Genomic DNA, 16,305 nt, shown 5'->3' with positions numbered 1-16,305 from the left:
GTAAATCCATATAAATCAGAGACACTAAGCGAAAGAAATGTTAAATTCATTTTAAATCAGAAATATTTCTCAAAAATTATAGTCGAGAAAGTGCCTACATTTTTTTAATGTATTGTACTACACAATGATTATAAAATGGAGATAAATGAAATAGTAAACCATAAGTTTACCAAAAGTCTAATGTTTGGAAAATCGGTTATGCCATCCCGGTTTAGTAATGATGCGATAGATAATCATATGGACATTCATTGAAGAACCAAAAGATTCTCACGAATGATTTGCTATATGCTGCTTACTTACAAGGCAATGCAAGAATATGGTTTTCACTAGTCAAATAGATTTGGATTCTATTTATACAAGGAGCTGTTTGTGGGCTTGATCATCCACCATATGCATCAACAAGAAGGTCGTATGTATCCTTGTCATAGATCCGCAACATGATGTTTGCAATACTGGTGAAATCACAAGCCTTTGATGATTATTTTATGCATGTATGGATACATGATGAACATCGTGTAGCTAATGTTCATATTTAAGATGCATCACCATTGATTCGCATAATGCCAAAGAGTAATTAAGAACTCTCCCCATCAAATTGGTTTTGGGTGAGGAACCAAATATCCACATCTAGAAATTTGGATAAGTTGTAGTTGTCCCACCGCACCGCTAAAAACAGCAACTCAAAAAGAACAGCCGTCCTTACCGGTGAAGCCTACTGTCTGACTCAATAAAAGCGGTCCTTCGCCTTAGTAAACTAGCTTTCTAAGCCCGAGTGTAGAAGAAGGTTATGAATATGTTGAATATGATCTCCACTGATGATAAAATCTTGAAGATTTTATAAAATTTATTTAAAGATTCATAGTTAGTCTATCCAACATTAGGAGGAGAAAATAAACAAATGTAGAATGAATGAGTTGAATGAATTATCATTGATCCTCGGATTAAAGAGCGTAAATAGAAGTCCAAAATGAATGTATGGAGATAATTCTATTAGCATATGAGTTGCCAGACACTTTTACTAACCCTAAGAAAGTGATTAAGTCACAAGTACCAGCTGTAAATGTTTTCAGTTAAAATGGATGTTCCATAAGGACAATAACAAACTGCTAATGAGTCTAAAGAGCATATGAAGCGTGATAGACCTATCGGTTCCAAATGTAATAATCCTTGGAAAAGAAAAGGAGCATGAATGAGAATGACATAATCAAGGGATGAAATATTAAGGATCTCGAGAAGAGATAGAAAACATGACAAGAAAGAAATTCAAGTACCTGAGAATAAAGAAATCTCAAATAGCTATGTCATTTCTGGAAAAATATGGAACCAATATCAAATCGACGTCGTGAATAGATATGCATGCAATGTAGCAGTTGATGAGAATGAGGATCATGAACCATCTATTTAAAAGTGTACATAAAGGAAATGATAGGCCAAAACGGAAACAAGCAATAGATGAAGGATTAAATCTCTTGGAAAAGAGAAAAGTATTCGGACCGATAGTCCGTACACCTAATGGTGCAAAACCAGTGGCACACAAATGGATATTTATATGAAAGAATGAATGAGATGATAAAAAGTTGTGAGACGCAAAAGAGTAGTTTCACAAGAGTTCTCACAAAGACCTGAAATTTTTATAAGAAACACATCATCAAGTGGTGGAAGCATCAACTTTCAAGTTTTTAGTCTGGCAAGAATTGAAAGTCACTGGAAATGACAATTATGTCAATGATCCAAAAGAATATAAACCGCAAGAAACAGTAAACCCCATAAGGATTTGGACTACAAGAAGCAGTAAATGCTAGTTCTCGAGAACATTACCGCTCGAGTGTATTGAACATATAAAGAAAATAATTATTGGTCATGAAATACCATGATATTGAAAATATACTGATTTATTTCATGATTGAAAAATGTGATTTTGTATGACAAGAAGAATGGTCATACTAGTAAAATTTATAAGAAGAGGGAAAATAACTCGTATGTACAAGTATGTATAGAAGGTTTAAAAGATTGTCTATAAAAGGAAATTTGGACATGGAGTCCAAATAGAGCAAGGTGTTACCTTTTGTGTGAAATAAATGATATGGACAAGAAGTCCAACGGTCGAAGAGATTATATGACAATCAAATGTGTTTTATTTACTAAGAATATGCTTATATAAATTCATAAAAGAAAGATAAGTAGGATAAGAATACATCTCCCCAAGATGATGCTTCTAGGGGGAAAATATGATAATATGCGTGGTTGTACTCTTTTTCCTTATCATTGGTTTTCTCCCAATGAGATTTCTATGTTAAAGTTTTAATGATGCAACAAAGAACACACAAATGATAGATATCTTATAGAGGAATGTTATCACTTAAGTGATAAATATCTATCAATCTTCTAATGTATTTTCGACATTTAGAAAAGTAGAAGAGACTGATCAATATCAAGCATACTTGATGAAGAATCAAGGCATGAACACATTCCATTCGCAAAATAGAAACGAAGGTCGAAAGTTTGCCAATCAAAAGAGACCTTATAAATGGAATTAAAATATGAATTTTGTGTCCAGAGAAAGATTGTTGAATCTAATTTCATCTACAATTTGAATCAAATCATTCCCGATGATAAAACTTTAGATATGGCTGTTTTCGTGGGACATGTACAAGCTGTCTCAAAATACCTAATTTTGACTGATATCCCAAATATCACTCGAGATTCCAATCTTACCAGAGCTAGACCGGTGCCTAAAGTTATGGATGTTAGCTTCGATTTCCAAGTGGTTTGAAGTCATTTTATCCTAAGGTCATCAAGATATTCAAACTTCAGTGATGAGTGTCAAATCTGCCAAAAAGGTGAACCGGTCCAAGTCCAAGAGTAAGGAGTTAATTCATCAAATTGGCTTATGTCATATCAGATATCTCAAGTGATGTTCTCATCAGGGGGAGTAGATGTGCACTGACTATTTTTTCCTTAACTATGGTTTTTCCCACTGGGTTTTCCTGGTAAGATTTTTAATAAGACAACATCTTATGCACTTTAGGAAATATGTTTGTATAATGGACATCTAAAGGGGAATGTTATGAACTATTATGTGGATGACCATATAGACTCATAAGTCCATGTTCTAAAGGTTCTAAATCCTATAAGAATAACAACAAAAAATTTCCTCTCTCTTGATTCACAACAAACACCACAATATCGAAAAACAAGATTCAAACTCAGCAGAGTCGGCTCTGAGATTTTGAGGTTATAGACGATTTAAGAAGGATTTAAATAATTTGGAGTCTAAAATAATTTTTTTACAAATTTAAAGTCCTATTTATATATATATATTTTCAAAAATTTTGGGAGCTTGAAACGAATGTTTCATCCGGCTTAGTCTAGGATCAACCCTGGAACTCAAAATAAAAAATCAGAATTATGTTTCCTAACCATTTGATAATAATCATTTTTAAGGATGTGGCCCTAATTTTTTTTGTAAAATAATTGGTCGCAGGCTTCACGAGCTTTACAGAAGGGACGGCCATGTCACTGACTCACTCGTCCAAACAAATATTTAATTTTTATGTTGTTCTCAGAAAATAAAACCTTGTTGGGTGTTGACAAAAAAAATTGTTGCATTCTTGTAGTAAATCAGTCTTTGATGTGTTATGTCGTACACCGACCGGGTTAATAAGTTGGGTCGGATCGGGTCGGATCGGTTCGGGTCAGATTTATTTAATTTAATCAGGTTTAAATTTTATTAAATTACAGAACACAATATTTGTCCAACTTTAATCGGGTTCAAGTCTTACTAAATACTTTGAATCTCCAATTCGATTTTCACTGGCCACCAAGAGATTTACAAATGTTGGCATCGCTGGGATCCACGGATTAGTTAGTTGACTTTGGTTGCCGGACACTGTGGTTAATTAAAAAAAAGAACAAATATCGGATTTAAGTTTTACTAAATCTTGAAGCAAAAAAGAATAAGAACGGTAGGTGCTCCGCGGTACAGAGGAAAAAGAACATACCAACAAGGTTTCCACACATTTAGGATATCTTTGGGTTATTTTTCGTATATCAGGTATAACTGATCGGGATTAGCTATCCAGAATGTTCATAACAAAAGTGTTCCAAGTTTTTATATTTTTGGTTATGTTTCGGTGCGGGGTTGGAATGTGGGCAAAATGCCTATGCCTAGTCACTTTGAAAATTTTTATATAAGGAGAGAAAGGCTTTACATGCCCACGGATATTGAAATTGGCCCAACGGATACAAATAGGAAAATAAACTTTTTTGTTCAAAAAAAAAAAAAAAAAAAGGAAAATAAACTTTTTGTTTGGTTAGCCTTCGCATAATCGGTAATGTTATTGGTATAACCAGCTAACCACACAACCTTATTAACAAGAAGAGAAAACAAAAAAAGGCAACATTTTCTTATTCTTTTTTTTTGTTTTCGCTTAAATTTGGAACGTTTTCTTCTTGCAGACGCCATTTGTGATATCAATGGGAATTACGTTTATTTGTACAGAGAACGTATTTTGCAAGAGATCTCATGCAAGTTAACGTGGCTCGAAGGATTCTCCGACTGTACAACCTCTTTAACCATCTCCTCAATTTCTATTGCCTCTTGCCCCATTTTCTCCACACAAAACCCTAATGCACTCAAACTCAACACAACCTGACTCTTATCCACTTTAACCTCTTCTCTTTCTTCTTCCGCACGGAACATACCATCCGCAACTCCTCTGCAATGCTGGAGATACGTATTTAGAATCTTTTCTGGCTCGCTCTCGGGGCTTGAGAAACTAGGGTTTGGTGTCTTCCCCAACTCAATGTCCCATGAGCTGTTATCGTTCTTTACAAGCGCCTTTTCGAATGCGTCAAGTGATTTGAGAAGAGTAATTTCCTCAAAAGATTTGGCTAAAAGACCTATGCTTTGTGTTAGACTCTTGAGATCTTGGTCTACGTCTCTAAGAATCTCCTTGCACTGTGGTGAATTTCCTTTTCCTTGTTCCTCAAGAAACCCTATCGCGTGACTGCTGAACTGCAATAGATCAGCCATTCTACACAATGATTTGAAGAGCTTTTCGTAGCGAGAAGCGTTAAAAGGCGAAAACCAGAAACTCGGCTCCGCTTGTGCCTCTTCTGTACACTTCTTGAGCGCAGTCAAATGACTTCTCAGCTTCTTTTGACTCTCCACGATCTCAGCTTTACTCGGTTTAGCTCCAAACAAGCTTGCACACTCGTACAAAGCATGAAAGCTTCTAGACAGCTCGAGTTTCGCCACATTAGCGGCTCGCGTGGGCTGCAAGACAAGCTCCACCATGATCGAACAAGACAACCCGATAAAAGTCTCGACGATTCTGTCGATCGCAAAGTCGCTTGGCTCTCCAAAATTTTTCCTCCCAAGAATCAAAACGGCTCCTATCGCCGCGGAGATTCCTCCGGCTTGTCCGTACATACGGCTCTTGCTCAAGAAGGTGGAAAAGATAAACCACGGAAGCAAAGAAAGAAACCTAACCGTCAAAAACCTCTGAAACACAAAACAGCCCATCACTCCGTACACGGTCCCTATCACTGTCCCTTGTGCCTTCACGTTCGCCACTTTAAACGTCGCCTCTCTTGCTGCCGCAAAGCTGATCGCTACCGGTAAACCAGCCCAATACCCGTTGGGCTTACTATACAGTGACCCTAGAAAAATCGCTAAACCTAACGAAAGCGATAACTTTATCGCCGGCATAACCTTCTTGCTGTCCCAATCACTGACCCAAGACCTACTCTTGGATTTGACTGAGCCCTTGTTCTCCTCCGGTTTAGCCGTTGAGATGGTTTCGAGGAGCCTGAGGCAGAACAAGAAGAAGTAAAAGGGCAATTCTTGAGATGTTTCCGGGATTTCTTGAAGTGTTTGGAGGCATTCATCGGGCTTCTCTAGATCGGTTTCTGGAGTCACCGACGGTTGGGGGATGTTGTTTACTCGTTTGATTGAGAGAATCACACGTTCTTGCATGTTCTTGATACCATCTTTGACTTCTCCCGCAAGTAAACTCGAAGGTATAGGAGATTTGCTTGCTAATACCATTTCCATTCCTCTCAGAGCGATCTCCATGCTTTGCAGTTTCTCTCCTTTGTTATCGTTCACATTTTGCCATCTCCATATCTTAAATGGAAGCCTCTCCCATCTCATGCTTGGCTATATATATAAAAACATTCGAATATTAGATATTATCCATCTACATTTATACTCAAATTAATTATGAGAAAAACAGAAATATGAGAATTGGTTAATTACTTGGTAGCGTTTGATGGTTTGATAAAGCTTGGAGGACATACGAGACAATTCTCGAGCTTGTGAGACAGAAGCCATTGCGGAGGTTGCATCCTCGGCGCAAAAAGCTTTCATGTATAACTTCACTCGCGTCGTTACATTTTGACCAATCTCTTTGGAGCTTTGTTTCACCTGCCCATATGTATATTTAAAGTAAATTGATTTTGGTAATATCAGAGAGAATCCTATACCATACACAAGAGGGTTGATTCAGTACTATAACACAAAGCATTTTACTATTAATGATGAGAAAATGTTTTGTTATAATTTCATGGTCTATTATATTAGTTGATTAATATTGTAAAAGGGAGCCATATTTGTTTGTGATGCGACACAGCTTGTGCGCAATATTGGGAAGAATTAATTAGGACAAAGTTTTAGGCGGTGGTTTATGACATAAGAAAGATATAAACTAATGTGGTACGGAATAAAGTTAGGAACACACTTTAAAAACCAACGTCAACTTGTTTTGTGACTGTATAACCAAAGTCCACTTATTAATCTATTATGCTTATTGATTACTTTCTTCTTTTGTTTTATCACTTTATTTCGAACACGTATACAGATCTACAAGATATTTAAACTCTTAACAACTTTTTTTTCTTTCCTTTGAAGCAATCGCTACTTATAATATGGGAAAATTTATGTACCATTTTCTCACAGTCGTGAATGATCGAAATATAGTTAGTTTGAAGCAAATTGTGTAGATAAAAAAATGTTATCCTCCACTTTCTTAATTAAGAAAAAAAGAAGATGTTATTCCCATGCAAGATATTAAATTGTACATTAGATCTCGGTTCTTTATTTACATACGTTTTATTTGTATCTTATATACTGTATATTAAACATATTATTAGTGTTTGAAACAATCGAGACCATAGTCTTACTACTACGTATAAAGATAAATCTGTGCATTTAAACGTAAATAAGAACAGTTCAAAGTGTTTTATATATGTATGTATTGAGGGAGAGAGGAGGTGGTACCTCGCAAGTAGCCAAGCGAGGAAATGGAACAAGAAGTGCAAGAACGCATGCTATAACACCAAGCGCGGTGCTAGCTGCGACTCTAAGTGGGTGCATGACTGGCTCAGTCTCAGCTCCATTTATATAACCAATAACATAAATAAGAACAATCTGGCCAAGAGCGATCCGCTTAGCCACCAAATGTGTCAAATTATTTGGTAGCACCACCAAGAACGCTGCTAAAGCCGCGGCTAAAGCAGTAGTTCCGGCCGTGAGCCGAGCTAGTCCTATAAGCCTTAGTGTAATGATAGCCGGTGCAACGCTCTGACATGTGGCGTAAAGGGCTAGCCAGCAGCCACGTAGTGTGTCGCCTAGCGTGGCGTCCGTAATGATGAGAATGACCATGACGTAAGAAAACGCCGGGAATGCCACAAAACGGAGGATCCACTCGGGTCCGTAGAGTGTAGCCGCACCAACGATTGTGCAAGCTAGAGCTGTGCGGAATGCCGAGGCTAGGGACGTGTGCCACATGGCTCGGCCTCTCTCAGTCATTTGCATTCTTTATAGAGAGAAACCCAAGAAAAATTATAAGGAAATAAAAGCTTAGGCTTGGGAGCTAATCGTTTTTGTTTGGTACGAATCTAATGTGTTGAGGTGTAACAATTAGAAATTAGGAGAATATGGAATAATTGAGAGGGAAGTGTGTGTCTGTGTGACGATGAAGGGGCTAATAAAGATGTATCAATTTGATGAGTGGGTCAGTGCTCTCTTAGAGGACGTGGAAGTACACCAAATGGGTTCCACGTGCGTGAAAATTAATGGATTATTATGTAATGAAAAATCAAATTTTATCTTTAATCGATTAATTTCATTTGAATAGATAGTGGCCATATATTATTAATCATATTTTGTACCTGTTAATGTGTCTTTGCCTTTACCAGTCTTTACGGCTCGGAAATATTAGAGGAACAAGATATAATACTATTTGACACAAATCGGTCTTAAATCACGTTTTCAACAAAAAGTGAAATGAATTTTGTTCTCGTATCTAATCAGGATTTAGAGTTTTAAAAAATGGAGTTCTGATAATAATTTGGTTTATGGTTGCATGGCCCTTTGGATTCAACGGGAGCTAGATGATCTAATCTTTACTTGTGTAAAGAGTTAGTGGTAGAAAAACGGCAAGGTAAGAAATAGCTGCTGTAGAGAATGATGGTGCACTAAAATAATGATTATAACTAATGATATTTTGGTTTGAGTGATATAACATAATACAATTTTAGGAAATTTTAGAAGAAACATTTAAATATTTATAAGAAAATTTTTCTTGGGACACAAATATTTAGTAGAAAGTAATATATAAAACCTTTTTGATAAAAACCATTTCAATTTAAAATCAAGTAACCATACAGTTATGACTATTAAGTCATAGTTTCTGATAAACCATAGATATAGAGATAAGCAGGAGCTAAAGAGAAAGAGAAGAAGACAATATATTCACGCCTTTTTCTACCACGTCCTCCCACCGTTTTCTATTTATCTTGAATTTTTATGTTGGTTTTAGAGGGTTTCTACTAGAGACCTCGGGTCAGTCTTCTACCATCAAAATTTCAACTTTTTTTTTTTTTATCTTTGTTAAGATTTCATATTGATAGCAGGTAAATATCTTTTTACATCAACAACTCATACAAATGTCAAAGAATTAGCAAAAAAAAAAACTCACACAAATGTTCTATAGAAATTGCAGCAAAAATGTGATTGGAGACTAATGATCGTACGTAAAGAAAAAAGATCCTACCTACAAATATTTTGTCAAATGACTTAACACTACAATTCTTTACTACCATGAAATAAGATCAAACTTCAAAAATAACTGGAAAGATAGAAACTATAGACCTGGCTCTATCTACTACGAAAGAGGCAAGGACAGATCCGCTGAAAAAAGGATCGGTCTTGGCCTAACCTATATAAATGAAACATGTTATGAATTCGATTTCTCGAGAGTTCCCATGCAAACATGAGGAAAACACCAAAATCCTAATTCTTGGGTTCAGAAAAGTGGATTATGTTTCGTCTTTGATAATATCAAACAACTTTTTCTGTAGTACACAGAAAACATTTTAACATATTATATTTGCATGTATTCAAAATTTGATAACTCGTACGCGTGTGTAATAATTTTACTATGAGTATACATTCGTAGGTATGTAACCATTTGACTAAATTACATCATCTGTCCGCTGTCGCACGTGTGTACATATGCAAATATATACTATTTTTCTCCTAAGTTAATGTACTTTTTTTTTTGTAACTTAAAATAAAACTTTTATTCACTAACCTTGCTATATGCTATTTATGTCCCATCGAGTTTTGACGACACCATTTCAAAATTCTGTTTCCCTTAAAGCGAAAGTAAGCGTCGAACCTAATACATCCTAAGTTAATGTACTTCCATTTTGTTTAAAACGTTATCTTACGTTAACTGTGCCGAACAAGAGAAAATAATAATTCTTCACGTAAGGTATCCGCCGTTTACACATGTTCTCATTAAAACTATAACGCCCGAGAAAGATGGTCAATGGCGTAAAAAGCAAATTGAGATTCAATCCGTACCGCTGTTATTGCATACAGTTTTTAACATGTTTTCACACTAAGTTTCAGACACACTTTTAATAAAGGAGTATTTGTACGCTCGATGCAAATTACATGTTTTTCTTTTTAATCTCTTTGTTGTTACGTATTTAGTTTACAGCTGTTATCTCTTCGCCATATACTAAACTAAACTCTATAGCAACTAGCAACCCTAAGAGAATGATTAACCCCGGTCTATTATCCGGAGTTCTTAACTCATGATTTGACTTTTTTTTTTTTACACCTTTCAGCTAAGAAACGTTTGTTATATCTCTTATTTAAGAGACGGTTTTTAGCTTTTCTTAGTTAAATTCTAAGAAAAGTTAAAAACCGTCTCTTAACCGAAGCTAAGAACCCAGTTAAGAGACTGAGGTTAATCATGGTCTAAGATGATGCCACTCGTTTAAGTTACTCTTTGGCTTATAGTCTTTTAGGTACTTTAGCCACTTTTTCTCTAGCTAGTACGAAATTTATAACGCCCCGACCGCCCACAGCTAATGGGCCACCCATGCCTGTTCTCTCGGTCCGTGGGTTCCATACCGTTTGATGGGCAGTGCATTAATTTTTCCAAGGCTCGAAATCATGTTTATTGACTCTACAGTCACCACATGACATTTTCTGTGCTTTGGCCTCACTCACATGGTATCGCACATCACTTTCCGATAGGTCACCCATCTATAGGTCACCCATCTTTCCACTACTCCAACTCAAGCACGCTTAAATCTGGAGTTCTAAATAGATGTGTGAAGAAAAAAGTAAGTCAATTTTAGTGACATAGGTAGTCAAATCAATTCTCCTAAGTCTTTCCATATATCACATTTCAGGATGTTACAATTCACCCCCTCTCAAAGAACAGCGTCCTCATTGCGTCCCATGAGAGACGCCTCTCGGATCAGAACCGAGATGGCTAACTAGATCTGATATCATTTATAAAGTCCTGACCGCCCATGGCTAATGGCCCATCCACGTCCGTTCTCGGCCCGTGGGTCCATCCCGTCTGAAGGGCGGTACGTTATTTTTTCCAAGGCCCCGACCGTCCACGGCTAACGGGCTATCCACGCCCGCTCTCACGGCCCTGGGCCCCATCCCGTCTGATGGGTGGTGTGTTAATTTTTTTCAAGGCTCGAAAGTCATATTTACTGACCATGCAGTCACCACCCAACCTTTCTCTGTGCTTTGGCCTCACTCGCACAGTATCGCGAATCACTTTCTGATAGGTCACCCATCTTTTCATTACTCAAGTCCAAACACGCTTAACTCTGAAGTTTTAAACGGATGTGTGAGAAAAAAAATAAATCAATTTTGATGATATATGTAGTCAAATCAATTCTTTTAAACCTTTTTATATATCACAATTCGAAATGTTACAAAATTCTCGGACTATCTTCAACGGATAAACTAGAATAATTATACTCCGTCAGTAGCATAATTTAAAATCAACATTTTGAGTTACTAAGCGGCGAAAAGTAACCGCAAATAGAGCCGATTACTCAGTAAACGCGTGCATGAACATGAGCTTAGCCGCCCACAAATCTCCAACCAAATCTCTCTTTGTGCATTAAAGTTAAATAATGTAGATCTCACCATTATCTTCTACGTTTACTCCTCTAATTTATTATCATTACTTTTTAATGCTACATATTAATACTACGTCTACACTATATAACCAAGCTTAACTTTTTATCATGCGGCTGAAATCACGTCGAGGAGAAAGCCATCCTAACATTGTTATTAATTAATTAATAATAGGGATTAGTGGGATTACAATAGAAGAGTAAGAACATCAAAGTTGGATGGTGTCTGATCGTTTCACCGACATTTTTAACATTTAATTTTATCTACGTATTCGTATCCTCACTCATTCCTATCTGAATGCATTCATATTCTAATTTTTTTTTCGGATAAAACAGAAAACTCGAACAATATATAATAATTAATTAATTAATATATTTATATGTACCTGATGTCACTGATTATAGAATTCAGAAATTCCAAAACCCTTTCCTCTGTTTACAAAGTGGATTTCCTCTAGATTTCCACTTACATTCTGCTTAATTGGTCCTAATTATATTGAAATTTACTTAAAGATATTTTTTGTTCCTTCAGAAGGAGGAAGGGTCAGGTCAAGTGGGAAGTTGCTAGTCCTCTTACGAAATTTGGTCAGTGTATTTAGTTAGTTAAAGCTAAGTAGCTAACCATTGCCTAATCTTTTTTTCTCTCAATTAAATAATCTACAATAAGGTATGACTGGTTTCTCCGCTATCACCCGTAATCGCAGTTTTTACGGTTGATAGCAGTTGTTGGTGTTTTCCAACCGCTCATAACCTTTTAAATTCAAAAGCTGGTTACAACTATCGTTTGCGGTTGCGAAAAAATAAAATAAAATTCTTTTAAAAAAAAAAACAATATAATACAAAAATAAAAATTTTAAAATGAAATAATAGAAATACTAAAATATATCTATTATATTTTAATTTATATTATATTTTTTTAAAAAATAAATATTTTCTATAATTTTTAAAAATTTAAAATATAATTTTTATATTTATTATAATATTAGGATGTTTAATATTTTATAACTATATAAAATGTAAATCTTGCTAATTTATTATTTAACCGTTGTTGTATTTGGTGGTTTACCAGTCATAAGTATCCCGCAAACGCACTAATTTATACCGCAGTACCAGTCATACAAATATCTTAAAACCGTTTAAAATCGCAACCATCCGCATCCGCAAACTCCCGCAACAACAACCGCAACCGCTGCGGCTACACCAATGAAGCCGTAAATCTCTCTCTTAAATTCTTATTAATGAATGTTTTAGTTAAAACTTTTTTTATTGAATATCTCTCTTTTTTTTGTTTAAACATAATTGACTTCTAATCTATTAAAACATAAATACAAATAAGGAATACCTCTAAAACTTACACGTTATTTACATTGCAATGCCTTTCAAGTATTAAATAACCCTAACTTGAAGCAATCAATGTTCTTTCCTATTTTATTAAATCATTTCCTAAATTTCTTTTACTCTCCTTCAAAAAAATTGGTGATATTAATTTATGAAAATCAGTTTACCGTTGCTTCCATACAAAAATACTTTCCAAAATATAGCAATTAGATGCCTATTATTACGGAAGTATTAATGAAAATCTTTTTTTTAAAAGGTTATTTGTTACTGTTACGTTTTATTCTAATAATATAGTGATATACATAACTCCAATATATTTATTTCCACATTCGAATACTTTTGAAACATAACATTATTAAAACAAAGAAATATTTAATTTACATAAGCAAACCCACACATACGAAAATATAGAATTTTATGTATATTTTTATATAAATAATAGTCCAATGCAAATCAAATATGATGAAAGTTGAAAAATATAAAATATACAACACCAAATTTAAATAATATATATATAAATTTTATTATTCATTAAAATTTTGATCCATATAAAAAATAAAAATACACCTGTGCCGACACGTGATTAATATTCTAATAGTTTGAAAACCAAAATAAAAGTACTCAATATAAAATATAAAAAAAATTGTTTAAAAATGCCATATTAAATAATTATTTCATACTGAAACTTTAAATATAGACTACTATTTGTATAGTATAAATATTTAGTTAATAATAGAAAGGGAGAATTGGAAGAAACACTTTCAACTTTTATTTGTCATAATAGGATTTTTGATACTTTTGGTCATTTTAGACATGTTTTACCCTTATGTAATGGAAAAAATAGTAAACTAATTTTTTTAAATATAAAAAATATGAAAATTATTGGAAACATAAGTATGATTATTTATATATATATATATTTTAAAATAGTGGAATCATATTTTATTTTATGTCCTAACTACGGATAAAATACTCATTCTAGCCATCTATTTAGTCTAGAAGTCATATACTAAATATTATACATAGATCTATCTTGGGTATAGAATACAAACAAAACATTTTTTTTTTATATTCTATCTTATTTAGATTTCGTCAGTTAATATTCTAGCAATGTCTTTAGTCTATTTGTAGCTTTATTACAACTTATAACCATGACTGTATGAAATACATTTTTTTTTTATATGTCATTAACATGTTCTGATTTTTACCTTATCATACGTGTACAGAAGAATAATCTTTCCATCCTCTCTTCAATGCACTACAAGAAAACACGCCGAATTCCGACGGAGATTCCGACGGACCTCAATGTCGTCGGACCTTTGTGACGGATTACTGACCAATTTCCGACGAAAACCAATTCCGATAAAAAATGTAACCGTTGTAGTCGTCGGAAATTCGTCGGAATATACCGACGAACTTCCGACGACATTCCGATTAACAGTACAGTCGTCGTTATTCCGTCGGAATTTTCCGACGAATTTTCGACGAACCATGTGACCGTTGCCGACAAATATATATGACCGTTGTATAGCCGTTTGAGATTAAAAAATACCGACAGAATTCCGACGGACTTCTTTACATCCGTCGGAATTTCGTCGGAAAGTCGTCGGAGGGCCGTAAGCAATTTCCTATAAATACAGCCCCTCCACATTCAACTCATTCACACTTCATTCTCTCTTCATTCTCTTTAGTCATAAAAATTCCGTGAAAATCATGTCTTCAGAAGTTTATTATCGTTCGTGGATGGATAAACCTCATTTGGATCCGAACACCAATTTGCTTACGGAAGAATACGTTCAAGGGATTGGTGAATTCATGAGGCTTGTTCAACAGCAACCGTATGCAAAAAGTGGTATGTTAAGATGTCCCTGCTCTACTTGCAATAATAATAAGGTTATAAAAGAATTTGATGTTTGGACTCATTTGTATATGAAAGGGTTTTCACGTAATTATAAAGTTTGGTACCTTCATGGGGAAACTGGTTATGAATATGGTAGTACTAGCGAACCTCAGCCTGTTAGTGAACTTCAGCCTGATATTAGGTTAGAAGAATCTAGAACGGATATAGATTATGGTGTAGGTACTGAGCAGATGGTACATGATCATTATAGAGGGGAAGAACCAAATCCCGAATCTAGGAGATTTTTTGACATGTTGGATGCAGGAAAACAACCTTTGTATCAAAATTGTAGAGATGGTCATTCAGTCTTATCATCTGCAACTAGATTAATGGGTATTAAGACAGACTATAATTTGGCTGAAGAATGTATGGATGCGATTACTGATTTTGTCAAAGGTATTCTACCTGAGGATAACCTTGCACCGGGTTCATACTACGAGGTTCAGAAACTTGTTGCAGGTCTTCAACTACCGTATGAAGTGATAGATGTATGTATTGACAACTGCATGATCTACTGGAGAGCGGATGAGACACAGAATGTATGCAAATTTTGTGGGAAACCTCGTTATCAGGAGACGAGGGGAAGAGTTCCGATCCCATTCAAAAGAATGTGGTATTTGCCTTTGACGGAAAGATTGAAGAGGTTGTATCAGTGTGAGCGCACAGCAAAAGCAATGAGATGGCATGCAGAGCATTCCACAAATGGTGAGATTAGACATCCTTCAGATGCAAAGGCTTGGAAACATTTCCAGTCAACATATCCAGAATTTGCGGAAGAGAGAAGAAATGTTTATCTTGGATTATCTACTGATGGTTTCAGCCCATTTGGAAAGCATGGAAGGCAGTATTCTCTATGGCCAGTTATTGTGACACCGTACAACTTACGGCCGAGCTTGTGCATGCGACGAGAGTTTTTGTTTCTCTCAATTCTAGTCCCCGGGCCAGATCATCCTAAAAGATCACTAGATGTGTTTCTTCAACCACTAATATATGAGTTGCAACAACTATGGGCGCATGGTTTTGAGACATACGATGTTTCGCGCAAAGAAAACTTTCAGATGCGGGCAGTACTTATGTGGACAATAAGTGACTTTCCAGCATATGGTATGTTATCTGGATGGACAACACATGGGAAGCTATCATGTCCATATTGTCAAGATGACACAGATGCTTTCCAACTAAAGAACGGAAGGAAAACGTGTTGGTTTGACTGTCACAGACGATTTCTACCACCTGATCATCCATACCGCAGGAGTAAGACTTCGTTTACGAAGAACAAGCAGGTGTTTGATGGTCCACCTGAGGAAGTTAGTGGGAAAGATTTGTTGAAGCAGTTTAGGTATTTTGATGCAGAAAGGACGCCAGATGTAGGTGGACATGAAAACATTCGAGTCAATGCGGTTGGAGAGCTACATAACTGGCACAAAAAGAGTATTTTCTGGGATCTACCATATTGGGAGAGTCATCTATTGCGGCATAATTTAGATGTCATGCATATTGAGAAGAACTTCTTCGATAATCTGATGAACACAGTCCTTAACATCCAAGGTAAAACGAAGGATAATTTGAAGTCAAGGTTGGATTTAGTCGATATCTGTGAT

General features: G+C 35.4%; 1 protein-coding gene across 1 annotated transcript; it reads right to left on the bottom strand.

Annotated features, from left to right (window-relative positions):
* Positions 1 to 4,243: 4,243 nt before the first annotated feature.
* LOC106340182 lies at positions 4,244 to 7,940 on the bottom strand. The gene is made up of 3 exons (XM_013779047.1): positions 7,283 to 7,940; positions 6,263 to 6,430; positions 4,244 to 6,163 (listed from the first exon to the last, which is right to left on the bottom strand). Exons 1-3 carry the CDS (start codon positions 7,817 to 7,819, stop codon positions 4,490 to 4,492), a joined length of 2,379 nt encoding a protein of 792 aa, XP_013634501.1. The 5' UTR covers positions 7,820 to 7,940; the 3' UTR covers positions 4,244 to 4,489.
* Positions 7,941 to 16,305: the final 8,365 nt, after the last annotated feature.

The sequence above is a fragment of the Brassica oleracea genome, chromosome C4, assembly GCF_000695525.1.
Source record: "Brassica oleracea var. oleracea cultivar TO1000 chromosome C4, BOL, whole genome shotgun sequence".
Taxonomy (NCBI): domain Eukaryota; kingdom Viridiplantae; phylum Streptophyta; class Magnoliopsida; order Brassicales; family Brassicaceae; genus Brassica; species Brassica oleracea.
The sequence above is the reverse complement of the archived record's forward strand: the minus strand, read 5'-3'. Positions and strand labels throughout refer to the sequence as shown.

Coding starts and splice junctions, on each gene's coding strand:
- LOC106340182 (XM_013779047.1), bottom strand. CDS start 7,819: ATGCAAATGACTGAGAGAGGCCGAGCCATGTGGCACACGTCCCTAGCC. Junction 6,431..7,282: donor CTCGCTTGGCTACTTGCGAG/GTACCACCTCCT, acceptor ACATATGGGCAG/GTGAAACAAAGCTCCAAAGA. Junction 6,164..6,262: donor AAACCATCAAACGCTACCAA/GTAATTAACCAA, acceptor TTATATATATAG/CCAAGCATGAGATGGGAGAG.